This window comes from Abramis brama, assembly GCF_963993115.1.
Source record: "Abramis brama genome assembly, chromosome: 21".
In the NCBI taxonomy this organism is placed as follows: domain Eukaryota; kingdom Metazoa; phylum Chordata; class Actinopteri; order Cypriniformes; family Leuciscidae; genus Abramis; species Abramis brama.
In genome coordinates this window covers 34,886,361-34,907,708 of record NC_139983.1, presented here as the reverse complement: position 1 = coordinate 34,907,708, position 21,348 = coordinate 34,886,361, and the positions used below count along the sequence as shown (strand labels likewise).

At 41.4% G+C, this 21,348-nt stretch overlaps 2 protein-coding genes and 1 long non-coding RNA gene across 4 annotated transcripts in view; 2 read left to right on the top strand and 1 right to left on the bottom strand.

The window, feature by feature from the left end:
- Positions 1–20,293, bottom strand: part of fancm (FA complementation group M) — a 41,738-nt gene extending 21,445 nt beyond the window's left edge. For both annotated transcript variants that reach the window (XM_084096134.1, XM_084096135.1), the window contains exons 1-4: positions 19,439–20,293; positions 19,141–19,313; positions 18,986–19,063; positions 18,010–18,168 (exon numbers count right to left, since the gene is read on the bottom strand). In XM_084096134.1, the coding sequence (XP_083952260.1) occupies positions 18,010–18,168; positions 18,986–19,063; positions 19,141–19,313; positions 19,439–20,177 (1,149 nt within the window). In that variant the 5' untranslated portion in view covers positions 20,178–20,293. The remainder of the gene's footprint in view (positions 1–18,009; positions 18,169–18,985; positions 19,064–19,140; positions 19,314–19,438) is intronic.
- The window catches only part of LOC311071685, a 307,177-nt gene that overhangs the window by 232,106 nt on the left and 53,723 nt on the right, over positions 1–21,348 (top strand). The gene's annotated exons all lie outside the window — the stretch shown is intronic.
- Positions 1,422–12,718, top strand: soul3 (heme-binding protein soul3). Its single transcript, XM_084096161.1, has 5 exons — positions 1,422–1,769; positions 9,451–9,545; positions 11,515–11,656; positions 11,728–11,911; positions 12,333–12,718. Exons 1-5 carry the CDS (start codon positions 1,574–1,576, stop codon positions 12,502–12,504), a joined length of 789 nt encoding a protein of 262 aa, XP_083952287.1. The 5' UTR covers positions 1,422–1,573; the 3' UTR covers positions 12,505–12,718.

Here is a 21,348-nt window from a genome sequence, read left to right as displayed (position 1 = left end):
TAAAATCTATCAGTTTCCACACAAATATTAAGCAGTTTAACACTGATAATAATCATAAATGTTTCTTGAGCATCAAATAATCATATTAGAGTGATTTCTGAAGGATCATGTGACACTGAAGACTGGAGTAATGATGCTGAAAATTCAGCTTTATACTGTAAAGTGTAATTTATTTGTGTGATCATTCACATAGAAAACCGCTGTTTATTATTATAATAATATTTCACTGTTTTTACTGTATTGTTGATCAAATAAATGCAGCCTTGGTGAGCAGAAGAGACTCTTTCAGACACATTAAAAATGCGTGTAAACAGTTTTAAAAGGAACTAAATTAGAAATAAATGTGTTAGTGTTTTCTGTGTTCGCTGCAGGAATAAAAGGCTAGGCTATATAACATGCAGGACATCCGAGAGCCAAACTGAGCTGGTAATAAAGCACATACGGTGACCACCATCAGATAAAGGCTGAGAGACGAACGCTGTTAAACTGATCGAGTGTGTGACGCTCTCACTGATGCTGTCGAGACTCAGTCTGATCATATTTCTGCTCATTTCTGCTGTAACTCTGATGATGTGTTGTGCAGTATAAAGTGTTTTCATGTCTCATTCCAGACTAAAGCTGTGATCCAGATTTGGAATAATCGTGAACTTTCAGCTGAAAATCTCTATTCAAACCAGACAAACTCAAGCAGCAGTTCAAGGCCTAATACATTATATTAGATAGTGAATGAAGCTTATATGAAACACACACACACACACACACACACTCTCTTTATCTCTCACACACATGCACTCTCTCTCTCTCTCTCACTCTCTCTCACACACACACACTAAATAAATATATCAAAATCAGGACATTAATCCAATGGAAGCCCATTTCCACCTTATAAGGAAAAAAAAATCATGCTTTTGTAAATCATAACTATCACAGAAGTCGAAATTATGACAATTATTACTACTTTAATTTCGACTTTTTAATCTCATAATCTTAATCTCGCCTCAGTATGTCAAATTGTCAATTATAACTTATGTCATAATTTTAACTTTGTCATAACCATTACTTTTAATATCACAGATAAGATTAACCAGAGCAGAATGTCTGTGGCGGAAAAGGGCTTCCATAAAGTAAAGTACATTTAAATCAAGGCCCATTAAAGCATTTGTGGGCATTACAGAATCTATCCATCAGTGACTGTTGCTCTGTCATACTACCAACACACATTAAGATCATTATTTTGGATACATATAATCTTTACTCGTCGTTATGACGGTTAGATGTTTAGATATGAGCGCTGAGTGATGAATGTATATGATCCTGCGCGAGGGGGCGGGGCTTATGCGGTCACGTGACCAGGAGTCAGCCCGCCCTTAAAAAAGTCACGACTCTCGCCCCTGCAAAACAACACGTACGAACTGAGCGCCGTTAATAACGCGAGATTAGCGACTAACGTTAAATATCCTGTGCTCCGGTTCACGGACATGACGGTGAAATCCGTGTGACCGACCGCAGGTGAAGAGTGTGTGAGGGCGCTTCTGAACACGATCGCGCGGGCTCGTTATCGACTGGTCGGGCGATGGATCGCGGCGGGTGTCGGATGAACGGAGGCGGCGGTGGGGATGATATGATCACACTGGAGGACCTGGAGTCCATGTCGGAGGACCAGCTGTCAGACAGTCCCGAGGAGGAGCAGGACGACCAGGAGGACCAGGGGAGACTCCTGCGCTACTGGAGAGATGTGGCGCGAGGACACCAGGTGGAGGTGCCCACAGGTAAACACACACACACACACACAGCGAGTGAACGAACTTCACGGAGGAGCGTTTCGCGCCTGTTTAACGGTCATTCCCCTCAGCAGCGCGACTGAAGCGGTCTAGCCTAGATAGGGAGCTCACTAGGCGGCTCTCTCTCTCTCTCTCTCTCTCTCACACACACACAGGCTGTAAAGTGTAAATAAAACTGATAACACACTCCTCGACGCATTTAGCAGAGCAGAACTGCGATCACCAGCTGTTGTATGGAAGCTTGTTTCCGCCACGGATTAATAAAATAATAAAAATCAAGGCAATTATCAATTTATATCTTGCAATTCTTGAGGAAAAATGTTCACACCAAAGACGCCTACTATAGCTATAAAGTTGTAATAATTCTATGAGAACAGCAGAGTTCACACCACAACTATAACTATAACGATAAGGCTGGAAACACTTTCAGTTGATGAACGATAAAAACACTGACAGCCAATCAGAATCAATCCTGAGCATTTAAAGAGACAGACATCACATCACCACACTTCCCTAGTTGATTAATCACAGGACATTAAGACAATTATTGTGTGTTACAAGTTTACCCTGAAAATGCTGTTTAAATAAGTAAATTATCTAATTAAATACTTGTATTTGTAACTTGTAATAAATGTATTTGCATACATTTCCAATAGGGCTGCCCGACTAAAAGTGTTTCTAGTCGTTCATGTAAGCCATATTTGAGGTCGATGAATGATCTCGCGTTGATCACCGCTGGTCCTGCAGATCTCAAACGCGTGCGTGGAAACGGAATTGTTAAATGGTCTGCGCACTGATTTACAGCGAGAAGGAGAAGGAAAAAAGATGGAGGGAATTGTTGGGGAGACGCAGGGAGAGAGTTGGAGGTTAATAAATACATACATTTTCCAATGTGCGGCTGGTCAAGCAAATGTTTGTGCTTTATTTCTGCTTATAATTGTAAATATATCTTATTCTGGTCTATAACTAATAACTTCCCACTGCCCTGTGTCATGCGCTCTCATTGGCTGTAGGTCATCGCCGACGTAAGTTTCAGTCAGAACTCATTTCCACAGCAGGATTGTGGATCGCAGACCGGTCCAGATATTCAGGTCCAGATTTGCCTCTGATCTCGCGCATTTGTCAGCGATTTTGCACAAATCGGGGCTAAAGTCGTGCAGTGTGAACTTGGCATAACCGACTAATAAAATCTTGGTCAACTTCTCGCCGACTATTAGCTCTAACTTCCAGAACAGAAATGTGAACATTGGATAAAGCCAGCCTCATAATTCTTGTTTGATTTTGTTGACATATTAAAAGTTTTTACAGAGTTTTCCCTTTTTTTATCACTCCATAAATCAGAAAATACGGTCGACAGATACAAAACGCATACATTTTCACCATGTTTTAGAAGTTAAATGTGTAAATCAGGGGAATGATATATAAACAAACCTTCAGAATATAGATATGAATAAAAGTGTAAAGTCTGGTGTGTGTGAAGCGGTTGAAGTGGAGATTTATGACTCAAACTCACCGCCTTTAAAGACTGAAATCTACAGACGTTAATAGATCAAACCAACATGTTTTCTCTCCGCTAGTCATGAAGACACACACGGAAGCGGAGCATGAAAACACTGTTGTGTCTGACATGATCTGAGCTCTTCCTCTAATGAATCCAGCAGATTTGCGTGACTGAGGCAGGGAGGATTTCCCATGATTCACTGGGGCTGCAGGCGGGCCGTCCTGACCCAGTTCAGCAGATTATCACAGGACTCTGTTCTCCATATCAGACACAGAGAGTTTATAAAGCACATTATACTCCACTTCATCATGAGCGTCCTGCTGAACACTCAGGGCTTTGTGAAGGGTTTGTGTTTGACGTGTAATCAGGTGATGTGTGTTTGTGTGCCGAGATCGCAGAGATTATCCAGACCAGGCCTTTCTAAATCCAGTCCAGTAAAGCGCTTTATACCGCGGTACACGTGAAGAGCAGACATGATATTACAGTAAGAGACTCACTGGTCCAGTTCAAACAGAAGACCGTATCGATCGCTCTATCATGTGTTCCTGCCGTTTCCAGCACAGTTCTGACCTAATGATGGCAGAGAGTAGAAAAGATACTAACTCTGTCACAACACTGTCACAACACAACACAGTCATAACTCAGTCACAACACAACACTGTCACAACACAGTCACAACACAGTCACAACACAGTCATAACCCAGTCATAACACAACTCAGTCATAACACAACTCAGTCACAACGCAACACTGTCACAACACAACACAGTCATAACCCAGTCATAACACAACCCAGTCATAACACAACTCAGTCATAACACAACTCAGTCATAACACAACTCAGTCATAACACAACTCAGTCATAACACAACTCAGTCATAACACAGTCACAACACAGTCATAACCCAGTCATAACACAACTCAGTCATAACACAACACAGTCACAACACAGTCATAACCCAGTCATAACACAACTCAGTCATAACACAACTCAGTCACAACGCAACACTGTCACAACACAACACAGTCATAACCCAGTCATAACACAACCCAGTCATAACACAACCCAGTCATAACACAACCCAGTCATAACACAACTCAGTCATAACACAACTCAGTCATAACACAACTCAGTCATAACACAACTCAGTCATAACACAACTCAGTCAAAACACAACAGTCATAACATAACTCAGTCACAACGCAACACTGTCACAACACAACAGTCATAACACAACTCAGTCATAACTCAGTCACAACGCAACACTGTCACAACACAACAGTCATAACACAACTCAGTCACAACACAACAGTCACAACACAACACAGTCACAACACAGTCATAACCCAGTCATAACACAACTCAGTCACAACGCAACACTGTCACAACACAACACAGTCATAACCCAGTCATAACACAACTCAGTCACAACACAGTCACAACACAGTCATAACCCAGTCATAACCCAGTCATAACACAACTCAGTCATAACACAACTCAGTCACAACGCAACACTGTCACAACACAACACAGTCATAACACAACTCAGTCATAACACAACTCAGTCATAACACAACTCAGTCATAACACAACTCAGTCATAACACAACTCAGTCAAAACACAACAGTCATAACATAACTCAGTCATAACTCAGTCACAACACAACACTGTCACAACACAACAGTCATAACACAACTCAGTCACAACACAACAGTCACAACACAACACAGTCACAACACAACACTGTCACAACACAACACTGTCACAACACAACACAGTCACAACACAGTCACAACACAACAGTCACAACACAACAGTCATAACACAACACAGTCATAACACAACTCAGTCATAACACAACTCAGTCATAACACAACTCAGTCATAACACAACAGTCATAACACAACTCAGTCATAACACAACTCAGTCATAACCCAGTCATAACACAACTCAGTCATAACACAACTCAGTCACAACACAGTCACAACACAGTCATAACCCAGTCATAACACAACTCAGTCATAACACAACTCAGTCACAACGCAACACTGTCACAACACAACACAGTCATAACCCAGTCATAACACAACTCAGTCATAACACAACTCAGTCATAACACAACTCAGTCATAACACAACTCAGTCATAACACAACTCAGTCATAACACAACTCAGTCATAACACAACTCAGTCAAAACACAACAGTCATAACATAACTCAGTCATAACTCAGTCACAACGCAACACTGTCACAACACAACAGTCATAACACAACTCAGTCATAACTCAGTCACAACGCAACACTGTCACAACACAACAGTCATAACACAACTCAGTCACAACACAACAGTCACAACACAACAGTCACAACACAGTCACAACACAGTCATAACCCAGTCATAACACAACTCAGTCATAACACAACTCAGTCACAACGCAACACTGTCACAACACAACACAGTCATAACCCAGTCATAACACAACTCAGTCACAACACAGTCACAACACAGTCATAACACAGTCATAACACAACTCAGTCATAACACAACTCAGTCACAACGCAACACTGTCACAACACAACACAGTCATAACCCAGTCATAACACAACTCAGTCATAACACAACTCAGTCATAACACAACTCAGTCATAACACAACTCAGTCATAACACAACTCAGTCATAACACAACTCAGTCATAACACAACTCAGTCATAACTCAGTCACAACACAACACTGTCACAACACAACAGTCATAACACAACTCAGTCACAACACAACAGTCACAACACAACAGTCACAACACAACACAGTCACAACACAACACTGTCACAACACAACACTGTCATAACACAACACTGTCATAACACAACACAGTCACAACACAACAGTCACAACACAACAGTCATAACACAACACAGTCATAACACAACTCAGTCATAACTCAGTCATAACACAACAGTCATAACACAACTCAGTCATAACTCAGTCACAACACAACAGTCACAACACAACACAGTCACAACACAACACAGTCACAACACAGACACAACAGTCATAACACAACAGTCATAACACAACACAGTCATAACACAACAGTCATAACACAACTCAGTCACAATACAACACAGTCACAACACAACACTGTCACAACACAGTCACAACACAACACTGTCACAACACAGTCACAACACAACTCAGTCACAACACAACACTGTCACAACACAACACTGTCACAACACAACACTGTCACAACACAACACTGTCACAACACAGTCACAACACAACACAGTCATAACACACAATCATAACACAACACTGTCACAACACACAATCATAACACAACACAGTCATAACACAACACAGTCATAACACACAGTCATAACACAACACAGTCAAAACGCAGTAATAGCTTAATAAAACAAACTTTTATTAATCTAGGTTAATGTTCATTTCTACACGTACTAATACATTATGAAGCAACAGGAATGATATTATGAATATTATATTTATAAATTAGCACTGACCTAGAGATGAATTAGTCATGAATTTTGTGCTGATGATTAATCATCATACAAATAATTGAGATTGACGATTTAATTTGATTTTATGTGACTTGCAGTGGAAGCCTAATACGTGATTTCTTCCAGGAATCATATATAATATATTAAGATATTATAATAAAATGGGCCCATATGAAAATCACTATTTATATGATTATAAAATAATGCACACCGATTAAACATACAAACCTTAAATTCGTACAAAGGAAGACTTGTGTTATGGTTAGGCTGTGCTTGCAGGAAAGATGAGAGAGGGTTTGGTATGAATGATGAGTGAGATGTACTCGATGTGTGTATGTTTGCAATGAATATGTTGTGAGATGACGTTTATATACTGTATGTGTTATAATGATGCACCTTACTACAGTGGCCCTATAATCTCGTTGTTCTTAAATGCAATGACAATAAAGGCATTCAAATTCAAATCTTTGTTTTTTTTTTAAACTGCAGAATTACTGCGGTTATTTTTGAGAGTAGATCGAACAACCACGATTAGAGGATTAGTCAATATTGGCGACAGGCCTATAATGCAGAAACACTTGTGAATGAAGTATGAAGACTCAGAGCTTTTGGTTTATTCACAGCAGATTCTCCTGTCAGAGCTGTAGATCAGAGGGTCTTAACACTCACCAACTCCTAACGTGTGGTGTACCTCAGGGGTCTGTTTTGGGCCCGCTGGCGTTTTCGCTGTATTTGCTCCCTTTAGGCTTGATTTTCCGAAAGCATAACATTCCATACTATTTTTATGCGGATGACACCCAGGTGTACCTCCCTTTGAAAAATGGGGATAACTGACCCTTCGCAGGGAGCTTGATTGACAGGCGATCTGACCAATCATAATCCGCCGAATCCGCAGTCAGGAGAGTTAGTAGATTAACGTTGGAGGATTTGAATGTGATTTTACTGACATCTTTCCGCGGTTAAAACAACATTCCTTCTGATGTTCATTCATGTTTATTTGATGCTATAAATGAACTAGAAGGAAGAGATGATGGGTTCACGAGACGCTTTAACTGAGCGATCTGTCACGACACATTAAAGAGCCACAAAACTGTATTTATTGTTTAAATTTCTTTAAAAAAATGACCAAATTTGAAAGGTGAGACTTTGTTTCATATCAAAAGTACCCTGGTGTGTCCTGTGTGTCCTGTGTTGTCAGTGTCCTCTCTGCTCGTTCACTGTGTGAGAGAGGCGTGGCGTGTCGGACATAGCAACAGTAACTAAAGGGGGCGGGTCTTTGTGAACGATCAGTTATGACATACACACTGTGTTGAACTGTCTCGAGGAGGGAAGATGCTGGCTGGCTGCCAATTTCCTAACATTGAATGAATCTAAAACTGAAATTGTAGTTTTTGGACCACCAGCTTCTATTATACAGATAAATAACCATCTGGGAATTCTCATGCCAAAAATTGCGATTGATTTTTGATAACGGCCTTAAATTCAACAAACAAATCAATTCAGCGGTGAAGAGTAGTTATCATCATCTCTGATCCAATGCGAAATTGAAAGCGTGATTGAAAGACAGTGATTTATGCATTTATTTCCTCCAGGCTGGATTATTGTAACTCACTGTACCTTGGTGTGGCTAAGTCCTCCTTATCCCGCTTACAACCTGCACACACCGCTGCCGGCTTCTTACGGGAACTAGAAAGAGGGAACACACTTGGCCTGTTCTGGCTTCGCTTCACTGGTTGCCGGTCGAGAACCGTGTTAAGTTAAGGTGTTGTTGTATGTGTATAAGGGGTTAAATGGCCAGCCTCCTCACTACACTACACATCTTCTCCACCGGAAATGCTCTCAGCCCTTACGGTCTTCAGACAGGGTGATGCGGACTGAGCCACGATCTAGATGGAGGTTAAAGGGTGACGTGCCTTCCTGTTCCCGCTCCACGCCTGTGGGATGATTTGCCGGATCACTTAAGGCCGTCTTCCAATGTTGATAGCTTTAAATCCTCACTAAAGACTTATTTTTTCTCTCTGGCTTTTGGTTCAATGTAATTTTATGAATGTGTGTGTGTGTTCCTGTGTGTTTATGTGTTTGCGTGTTTTGTTGTTTGGATTGTACAGCACTTTGGTCATCAGTGGCTGTTTTAAACGTGCTCTACAAATAAAGTGCCTTGCCTAAAGTCAAGCCTTATAGTGCAGGGATCTGAACAACAGTGTTTTACACACACACACACACACACACACACCTCATCTGTTCACATCATGATAAATAAATCTAGCGGGGTTAGTGAAGTGCACTGAAGTGTCTGCTGTCGCTGCTCATTAGTGTCCCGCTGTTCAGACGAGCTGCTCAAACACTGACGCCTCATACACACTGTGCCATTTCAGCAACACTACAGGATAAATACAGTACAACAGTGAAACATCATAATGTAAATCAGATGTTTTCTATGTGAATATATAGTAAAGTGTAATTTATTCCTGTGATCAAAGCTGAATTTTCAGCATCATTACTCCAGTCTTCAGTGTCACATGATCCTTCAGAAATCACTCTAATATGATGATCTGATGATCAAGAAACATTTAGAAACTAGCTTCACTTGCTTATCAAACTACCGCTTGAGTACACAAACATAATGTCCGTCTGCTCCTCGATTCACAGACATGGCCGAACCCATCCAGCAGATCACCAGCAATAACGACGGCACACACACACGGGAGCAGGTTCCTTACACACTCCTCACACGCAAGGAGAAGGTACGTACCGCAGAAGAACAAAACACTGCTCAAAAACCTCAGAGAAACAACTGTAAACAGTGACATCTGTGAATTCAGCAGATGTGTAACGTCACGTGATACCATTGTGAATTTAACTTATGCCAAAACTGGAATATGGCATAATACAATTACGAATAACGCAGTGTTTCCATCCCATGTGTTCAAGAGAACAAAATCATCACTTCCTGGGAAAATATCAGTAATAAAAGTGTAAGTGTCTGCAGTCGTGCTGTTTCTCCTCCATCATGAGCGAGTGTGTCTCTGAGCGTCAGACGAAACACAGTAAACGCTGTCATGTTCTCTGGCGTTCGGATGCTGGTGTTCGGGAACACACTCGTGTGTGTGAGACGCTTCTGGAGGGAATTACACCAAATCATTCTCATCACACACTTTCAGAAACACCAAACCAGCATTAGAGATGCTGCGACGCCATTGGTCCACTGGTTACTCCAGTTATCCAATCACAGTTTTTTTTATATCCCAAAATGTGCATAAGATAGGTGGATGAAAACAACCAATATGAATAATACATGTGATCAAATACACCTGCATGAATGAGGATGATGAAGATGGACTGGGTGCTGAAACCATTAAACTCCACCCACTTTCACTGATTGACACTTTCCATCCAGGTCAGAAACTAACGAAAGCTTAAGGCAAAAATGCAAGTGGGTGGAAAAAGTGAATATTATGAAATGCATCAAATGTCAGATCAAAAGTGTGTTCTTATTTAACGTGTTTATTGCCTCTGCAGATACTGATGAGTTCTGTAAGAAAATACTGCAAAAGGTGAAACATGAATCACATCTGGATCATTTAACACAGGGACGGGTTCAGTTATTAACATGTGTTCGGGAAGAGAATTTACTCTTTATGATCAAATACATCACTGTAACTCTAATGTACAGCAGCTCATGGGTTTGATTTCCAGGGAACGCATGAATTGATGAAATATGTGCTACTTTAAATGCATGAATGCAATGTAAGTCAGTTTGGATAAAAGTGTCCGCTAAATGCATAAATGTAAATGTCAAATCAACATCGAACACACAAGCGTCAGATCATGAGATATGAGAACGGTTCAAACTGATTCAATTGAAGTATTTGACAAATAGGACTATGTCAAATTATTACATAACAAATGCATCTACAAAATAGACTATTAACCCTCTGGTGCTCTTTGCGTGTCCGTCAAAAACGACTGAAATAATTTTTTTATTTCTATGAAATGAATGCACTATATTTAGTTCGATAATGTTTTTTGTTTTATTTTATGGTACTAAATTATATTTACGCTGTATTCATAATCCATTTATTCACTTTTTGAGCATAGACCTGAAAATTTAAATACTATTTTAAATTTTTCTATGAAATATTCATTTTTAAAATCACGTTTTACTCTAAAACTGTGCGAAATTCAAACCAAGTTGTGTTCAAAAAATGATCTTTCAGTGAGTGTGTTCGGCTGCAGTACCAAACGCTTCCACTAGAGGACACTCATCAAACATTCATTTCCAATGCGCTCGTTTCAGACCGCGAGGAGCACAAGTGGGACTATTTTATTCAGGACCATTAAAGCTGTTCAGATCATGTCTATGATTTTGTGTGTTCACACAGCAAGTGCCAAAACCTTTACCAAGTTTCGTACCATTCCAATGAAATAAAACATAATTTTTTTTTTTTTTTAAATAATGTAAAATGTTTCGGTCAAAAAGCACCAAAGGGATAGTTGGGATAGCTCACCTGGAAATGAAAATTCTGTCATTTACTCTCTCATGTTGTTCCAAACCTGTACAAATGTCTTTGTTCTGCTATTTTGAGAATAGTAATTTTAGGGTGACCTATCCCTTTAAGTGCATGTGCTCATCTATGCCCACTGACACGAGGAGCCTCTTCCTCTGTCCCGCGGTGACCCTGGTGCCCTGATGTTCTGGTGTGTGTGTTGTAGTGTGGGGAGGTGGTGTACGAGAAGCGGCGCTATGAGAAAGCGCACTGGGCCTGCATCACGGTTCACGAGGACACGTATGAGCAGAGCATCTGCTACGGCTTCATGAAGATCATGAGATTCATCTGCCAGCAGAACACAGCAGGTGCGTGACCTCTGACCCAAGCTAACCTTTACTCTCTCCACAGCCTAACGCTCCGCTGTCTGCCTCCACAGGGAGCTATCTGGGCATGACCATTCCCATCGTGACGGTGGTCCGCACCGATGAGACGCACACCACTCTGTCCCGGGCCGTCACTGTGGCGTATTACCTTCCCATGATGCACCAGGGCGACCCGCCGCGACCCCGCGACCCCGAGATCGTCATCGAGCAGTGGCCCGACACTGTCGTCTACAGCAGGTGTGAAACAGTCACTCAACAATCTCCACTACACTCCAGCTAGCGGTGCGACGGGTCACAGAACTCACGGTTCGATCATGGGCGGTTTTTGAGACATGGATCGGATGTTTTTCGGATTAGCAAAAAAACAAAAAAAAACAAGTGTTTTAATATATATATATATATATAGGAGGGGGAGGGGGGACTTTGCTTTTCATTTATTACTTAAAGTTCACTTGAAGTTCTTCAATATCACATCAAAAACTACTAGCCTAACTGATAAAGTTCAAACATTATTAAAAACAAGTGGACAGTCAGTAATAAAATAAGAACAAATACACAAATTACAAGCAGAGATTAATGCGTGCCGAACCGTGGGATCAACTGCGATCCGTTGCACCCCTACAAGCAAGTCATGTGACTCGGCAGGCGTGTGTTTCAGGGCCTTCGCGGGCGCCACTAACGAGCTGTCCATCATTAATGAGATCAGCGGTCTGGCCGAGGCTCTGGAGTCTCCGGGCGACTGCGTTAACGACTCCTTCATCGTGGCGGGATACACCAACCCAGCGGCAGCCAATCGACACAACGAGATCTGGTTCCTGGAGAGGCCTTGAGCTGCTTACCCACAATCCTCTGCTCCTCTCAGAGACCACACCACAGGTTCAACGTCCTAGTTCCTGATTACCCATGAGCACTGCTCCTCGCTGTCGTCTGATGAACACGAGCTCATTTATATGCGCAACACTGATTATAAGCTACTATACCAACACAAACACAACTGGAAGTGAGTCTCTGAACGCTGTTGCTGTAAGACAATCATGTGTATGCTATGAGCACACACACACACACACACACACACACACTTTCACACTCACTCACTCACACACACACACACTTTCACACCACACACACACACACTCACTTTCACACTCACTCACTCACACACACACTCACTTTCACACTCACTCACACACACACACACACACACTTACACAACACACTTTCACACTCACTCACTCACACACACTTTCACACCACACATACACACTTACTCACAAACACACACATTCAAACACACACATACATACACACACATACACATACACACACACACACACTTTCACACTCACACACACACACTTTCACACCACACATACACACTTACTCACAAACACACACTCATTCAAACACACACATACATACATAGTCACATACACTCACTCACACACACACTTTCACACCACACATACACTCACTCATAAACACACACATACATACACACTCATTCAAACACACACATACACACTTACTCACAAACACACACTCATTCAAACACACACATACATACATAGTCACATACACTCACTCACACACACACACACACTTTCACACCACACATACACTCACTCATAAACACACACATACACACTCACTCATTCAAACACACACATACATACATAGTCACATACACTCACTCACACACACACACTTTCACACCACACATACACTCACTCATAAACACATACATACACACTCATTCAAACACACACATACACACTCACTCATTCAAATACACACATACACTCACACACACTTTCACACCACACATACATACACACTCATTCAAACACACACATATATACATACAGTCACATACACTCACTCACACACACACACACACACTTTCACACCACACATACACTCACTCATAAACACACACATACACACTCACTCATTCAAACACACACATACACACTCACTCATTCAAATACACACATACACATACATACTCATTCAAACACACACATACATACATAGTCACACACACACTTTCACACCACACATACACTCACAAACACACACATACACACTCACTCATTCAAACACACACACACACACATACACCCACTCACACACACATACACTCACTCACAAACACACACATACACACTCACTCATTCAAACACACACACATACACTCACTCACACACACATACACTTTCACACCACACATACACTCACTCACAAACACACACACACTCATTCAAATACACACATACACTCACACACACTTTCACACCACACATACACTCACTCACAAACACACACACACATACACACTCACTCATTCAAACACACACATACACACACACACACACACTCACTTTTACACTCACAAACACACACATACACACTCACTTTTACACACAAACATACACACTCACTCATTCAAACACACACATACACACACACTCACTTTTACACTCACAAACACACACTCACTTTTACACACTCAAACACACATACACACACACTCACTCATTCAAACACACACATACATACATAGTCACACACACACACACTTTCACACCACACATACACTCACTAACAAACACACACATACACACTCACTCATTCAAACACACACATACACACTCACTCATTCAAACACACACATACACACTCACTCATTCAAATACACACATACACTCACACACACTTTCACACCACACATACACTCACTCACACACACACACACACTTTTACACTCACAAACACACACATATACACACACACACTCACTTTTACACACTCAAACATACACACTCACACTCACTTTTACACACTCAAACATACACACTCACTCATTCAAACACACACATACATACACACACACACTCACTTTTACACTCACAAACACACACACACACTCACTTTTACACACTCAAACACACACACACATACACACACACTCACAAACACACACACACACACTCACTTCATTCAAGCTAGGGCTGGGCGATAAATAGATTTGATCGATTAACTTGAATGTGTAGTTTACGTTGATTTGTTTGAATGAAAATCGTTTTTCTCTTCTTCATTGGCCGACGCTCCCCTCTGGGCTCCCGTAGCTCTGAACGGGCTCAGCCCTTCCCCCGCGCGTTTGGCATAGAGATACACAAGCGAACTAGACCGCAGCAGCACAAGCACACCCGCCAAAGAACATCCTACAGTCAAACTGACTCCCCAGGGCTGCCAACTCTCACAAATTCACCGTGAGACTCACGCAATCGTCACTTTTTACACGCTCTCACGCCACACATCCATTTTCTCACAGAGAAAAATGGTGAAGCAAAGAGGACGCCAACACCGACAGACGAGACAGAGAAGGTTACTAGTGCAATGAAACACATTCTCAGCTCTCAGATTCTGTCGATTTAATTACGAAATTCAAACAATAAACACCGTTTTGGCGCTTGACAGATCGAGCGGCACGTGAACCGATCATCTGTTACTCTTCACCACTAGTTAATTGTAGGCTGAATAAACACGAATGATCAATAGGGAATTTGAAAGATACAGTTCAACTTACCGATAAAATCGATCGATCAGTGTTTTCCAACTGCGGAACGAGTCTATAATAACAGCTGGAGAACAATATGTCACGTAACATTACATTTACCTCTGGAAAGCCATTTAATGACCATAGCACGTTAGTTGGACTTTAAAATAATTGTATTTTTCTAAATATGATAACTATATTACATATTTATTATATTTTTACTTATATCATTAAAATATTATAATGTTGTTATTATAAAAAAACGCATTATATTTAATTTGAGATGTTATTTTTAACCTTTAATAATAATACCAGCTGACAGGGCTTTAAATTAACATGCATCTACTGTACCTAGTATTTATACAAAGGAATCGATATTGAATCAGAATCAAATCACAAGAATTGAATTGAAATTGTGAAAGCAATAATAAAAACAGTAGCATACCAGTCATTGTACCATGTAAACATTGTGTTGTCGCTAAACTTAATAAAATTCTGTTTAGTTATCAAATGTTTTGACAATCACAATACACTTTATTGTGATGTACTTTTTTTTTTTCACGTCAAATCCAATCAAAACAAAATAAAGTTAAAACTTGTTTTGAACAATTTCTTTGTCATCTGCAGATTGATTTTAAGTAAAGGAAGAAAAATAAATCGATTTAAATCGTAAATCAGTTTTTTTTTGTGAAAAAAATCGGGGATTTTTTTTTTAGGCCATATCGCCCAGCCCTAATTCAAACACACACACACACACACACACACACACACACGTCTCTCACTCTCTGTCCTGCTGTATAAATCACCACTCATGTAGTCCACAAATCAATATAATAGACACACATACGTATATATATATATATATATTATATTGTCATAGTGCTATTTTTATGTATTTTTTTAATGTTTCCTTTGCTGTTATTCCTCCATTAAGTGCAGATGTCAAACAAACAAGAAAATGAACGAGTTTTCAGAATGACACACACACACACACACACACGTGTGTTTGACAGTAGTGAATGAGCTCCACAAGCACTTGCCGACAGACGTGAGACTCAGTGTTTATTGTGTTGTAATCGAAGCGCTCGTCGGGTTCACGTGTGTAAACACTACAGCCACTGAGTTTCTGTTCATATTTCTGTTATGATCTCAATAAACTATTATTGAATCACAATACGACTCGAGCGTTTCACTTTACACAACAAAATCAACCCTAGTTCTGGACACAAAAAAAAAAAAAGAATCACTCAAATAAGTGACAGATTAAAATCACCATGAAATCATAATCGACTCTTCTAAATGATGTATGTGTGCACATCATTATTGTGTTAATAATCTTGAATCAGAATAAACAAAAATTCTCTTATGATGTGGGCGGGGCAACCTGTCACTCACAGGAGATCAGCCAATAGCAAACAACAACCATCCAATCAATTCCCCACAGACACAATGAAGCCCCGCCCACATTTGTTCTTGTTCCCGAAGCGTTTCTCTCGGATATACGACACAATAGAGGAGAAGAGAAGATGTGCGCTACTTCACTTTCATGATGAACTGTTAACTTAAAGTCTCTTCTGAGCTCAGAGGGGTTCGGCTGGTGTGGCGTACAGCAGTGCTGGGTGAGGTCAGAGGTCAAACTGAAGCTGAAACATTCCAGGCGCTCCAGTGAGATGTGAAAAACCCAGCAAATATTCCTGTGGAGTCCTGCTCACTGAAGACATCACTGCAGACATGTAGTCATGTGACACCAGCAGAGGGAGCAATAGCTGAACAACACACACACACACACCAGACGTCCGTCAGGCTCCAGACAGAACTGACCAACACCATGCCTTCTCCATTACACATCCACATTCCCCTCATGCATCAGGTTTAGACGGAGATGAATTCAAATAAATTAAATATGATGTCAGCTGCATCTTCATTTTTAGCTGAACTCAAAGCTTCTTTTAAAGCACTGATCTCAGCGAGTCGTTGTCCATCACAGCCTCACTTTCATCTGCAAATCATTTCAATATACGCGTCTATCCTCCTGACTGAGGTCTAGGTTTCAGGATATATCAAATACAGCCACAGCGCCACCTACAGCTACAGGCCCGTCACTGCACCCCCAGTGACTGAACCACTGCAGAACAGCTTCTGATTGGTTCAACACACCCGTTTCTCAGCGTACTTCATCAAACCAGCCTTCTTTCTTTAAAGTCCCCCTGTGGTGTAAGTCCAGCTTTTAATGTTGTTTATGTGTCTATGTGGTGTTTTAAATCTGCTTTAAGACAAACCATGTGTAAATTCATAAGTCGACTCCATTGCTGAGTATTTCCTCCTTAAAACTGCAGTGAACCAAAGACAGTCTCAAAAACACGCTTTGAAATCGCTGGTGTTTCTGACGTCACAAACTACCTTGTAACCAATCAGATCAACGTGTGATCGTCACCCAGTGGATCTCTGAGCTGAGGGAGTGAGTGGAGGCGGGGCTCATTTGCATATTCATAGAACCGCGCATACTAAATGAGGCAAGGGTGTCGAGTTACATTCAAGATGTTTAAAGGTGTGAAGAATTTTTTTTTTCAAGGAAAAAACTTTTAAATATGTCATTTTGGAGTTTTAAGGGATAAAATGATCGACTACAGGGAGACTTTAATGATCTGAACACCTGCAAGCCGGAGCACGAGTCATTTAGCAGCCTTTATCCAAAGCGACTTACAAATGAGGAATACAGCCAGCGATGAAAAGGCAAAGACACTGTAGGTGTCTCTCACCCGTGGGTCTCTCTCACCTGTAGGTACCGGGTCTGATGGCCCGTGAGCGACTCTCCCAGCGGGACGATGATCTTCTCCAGGCTGCGCTGATGCACGTGTGTCTGGACATCGGGACTGTCCTCGGAGCGCAGCTCGATGTGAGAGATCAGCAGGTTCGAGATCACCTGCTGCACCGCCTGCACACACACACACACACACACCATTCATTAACCATGATGCATTGTGTCATTTTATTGTGTCTGTAGCCCCTTGTAAGTGAGGAGGAGCCTAATTGAGAAGCACTGTATAAATATTATATACTGAGTTAGGGGTGTAACAATGTATCGTGTCACAATATATCGCAATACAAAAACGCAACAATCTGTATCGTGGATAGTTCACCCAAAATGAAAATTGCTGTGAGAAAAAATTCAAGTTTTCAGAGTTTTAGTGTCAGTACTACATTAAACTACTATATATAATGTTGAATATAATGTATAATAATGCAATGGGGGAATATTTGTGGGTCCTGATAATAACAAATGTCTAGAGATCAAGCATATTCATCTAAAATAATCCTGTATTTCCAGCTTCAGAATCATGAATATTGTTATTCTGGAGTCTCTGTTGTCCTGCTTTGGGTTTCAGCACCAAGTCCAAGAATATTCACTTACACACACAACGTAATATCAAATTGAGCATTTTAATCAACAGTACATTTTTTGTTAACCTTTCATCATGTGTCTTGGAGTATGGCAGTGATATGGTATGGTGAGTTCAGTATCGGGATATGTATCGAATCGTTACACCGCTAGTTTTAGCATAATTGTACAAATGTCGTCATGCTTCGTGTCTTTCTGCTGTCAAATCTGCACTGAGTTTTATTAAAGTCCCCTGCAGTCAATCATTATAGCCCCTAAACTCCTGTTTGATCAGCGAAATGACATATTTAAGCGTTTTTTCAGTTCATCACATTCTGAGACTCCTGATCAATCCCATGATCCCGCGGCTCACCTTGACGTCTCCTCCAGGTGTAGCGCTGAGCGCTAGGACACGGAAGCGCTGTGACTGGTTGCTCAGCTCACGAACCACCTGAAGAACAAGCACAGCATCAGCACCAGCGACCCATCATGCCTCAGTGGGGGGGTGGGGTGGGAACGAAGCGTCACCTGACAGTACGCGTGGTTCCCGGTGGCTTTGTGGGCCTCGTCGATCACCACACACTTCACCTGAGCCGCCGGACAGGTGTTCCGGCACAGGTCGTTCACCATCACCTGCGGAGTGAGGAAGAACACACGCCTCGACCTCCAGAGCTCTCGCCTGTGCTGTGCCGCGGTGGAGCCTGCAGGACACACACACACACACACACACACACACACACACAGTACAAAAGGTAAAGTTTCTTATCATTATTGTAGTTACATTCGATTTACTTTATTTGTATGTTGTGGGGTCGTGACCTCTGACCTGTGAGCTCGGCCATGTGCGGCTGCGGGATCCCCATGACCCCGTGACAGGCCTGGATCTGCTGCGCCACCAGGGGTTTCGTGGGCGCCATGAACACGATCTTGCCCGCGGGGAACCAGCGGTAGTAGTTGTACATGATGACGGCGGCGATGAAGGTCTTGCCCAGGCCGGTGGGGAGGCAGACCAGCGTGTTCCTCAGCAGAGCCGCCTCGCAGATCTGCAGCTGGTACTGCCGGACCGGGAGGTTCGTGGGGTAGATCCAGATGCGGCCCGCGGACGGGTCGAAGCCCGGTTCCGGACCGGCCTCCAGCGCGCGCTCGGCCTCGTACACGGCCACGAGCATGACATCATCATCATCATCATCATCATCATCGTCTTCATCAACGGCTGTTGTTGCTGTCTCACCCCACAGGCTCCTGCTGTCTGTCTGCTCCGAGGTTTTCCTCCGGTCTGAGGTGGTTTCGCTCCGGTTTGCGGTGGTTTTCCTCCGGTCTGAGGTGGTTTTGCTCTGTTTTGAGGTGTTTTTGTTCCGTTCTGAGGTAGTTTTGCTCCGGTCTGAGGTGTGAGACACACTGCAGCCCCATGTCTGGAATAAAGTCCTCTGATTCGAGCTCATTCTAGACTCATAATCATCGTCAGCTTCAGTGAATATTAACGTTAGTAAACAAACGCGTTTGAATCCTGCCAGACCGAGCCGAATCAAACATAGCGCTCCTCTTTCCGCTCCAACCAAACGCATTAATCGCTCATACCTGAAACATATTCACGGTTTCATCTCCTAAACAAACATAAACAAGAGCGCAAACGGAACGGCTGATCGAATGTGGCGCGCGTGCGGCTTACGTCACCGGGAGTGAAAGCGCGCATGCGCGGGCGGTGTGTTCCTGTGACGTGTAGGGTGCGATTTTAGATCGGTGTCACAGTCAAACTCTTAACTGTTGTGAGGTTCTCATTTTGTTGTACCATAGTGTAAACTGAATGTTCAAATAAAACATAAAAACCCGAATTATTGTTAGATTATATCTGTAAATATATATATATATATATATATATATATATATATATATATATAATTCTGATCTACCCATAGAACTTTATTACTGTTTCTTCTTTCTAAAGACTGATAAACATTATTATTATTTCATTCACCACTCGATATTATTGTTTTGATTAAAAAAAGTGTCCGTTTAATATAAACTGAATATTCTCCAGGTGAAATTTTACACATTTATAATACTAGTGCAAAATCTGTTTTTAAGTGTGTTTTTAGTAATTGTTGGTTTGGTGTGTTTGAGTGCACATTGTAACAATTACACAGCAAAAGTTCAGTGACATTTTTATTTGGGTAGAAAGCACAACGTGAACTCCGAGAAAACGCTATGCTTGAGCAAACATTTTGTGAATAGGCAACTACAAATGATGCCCGTGAAAGAGACTGTGAACGCATTGAAAAGGATGTGTTTAGTTGGTGAATAGCATTTACACAGCAGCGATAACGTTAAGCACACCAGAATGAAATATAATATTCAGAAGTAAACAGCATAGCTGACTTATAGATTCAGTTTACATCCACAAATGAATAAGCGCGTCGATTCAGGGAGCAGTGCAAAGTGCCCGTGCAAAATCAGTTTTTGTGAGATGATCGCTGTCAAAAAAGTTCAGGAGATATTTCTTAGCGACGGCTGATTTCAACAGTTTCAATATGATAAAAAATAACTTTTATATTGATTCAATGGATTAATTGCATTTTGAAAAAAAAAGTGTCATGAATTTATTGCATTTTGGGGGAAAAATAATCCGTTTTTATAATAAATCTTGGGAAAAAATAATCCGTTTTTATAATAAATCTTTGAAAATCAAAATCTGGATTTGAATTTTTAATGTTATTATAACCTAAAGATGCTATGTGA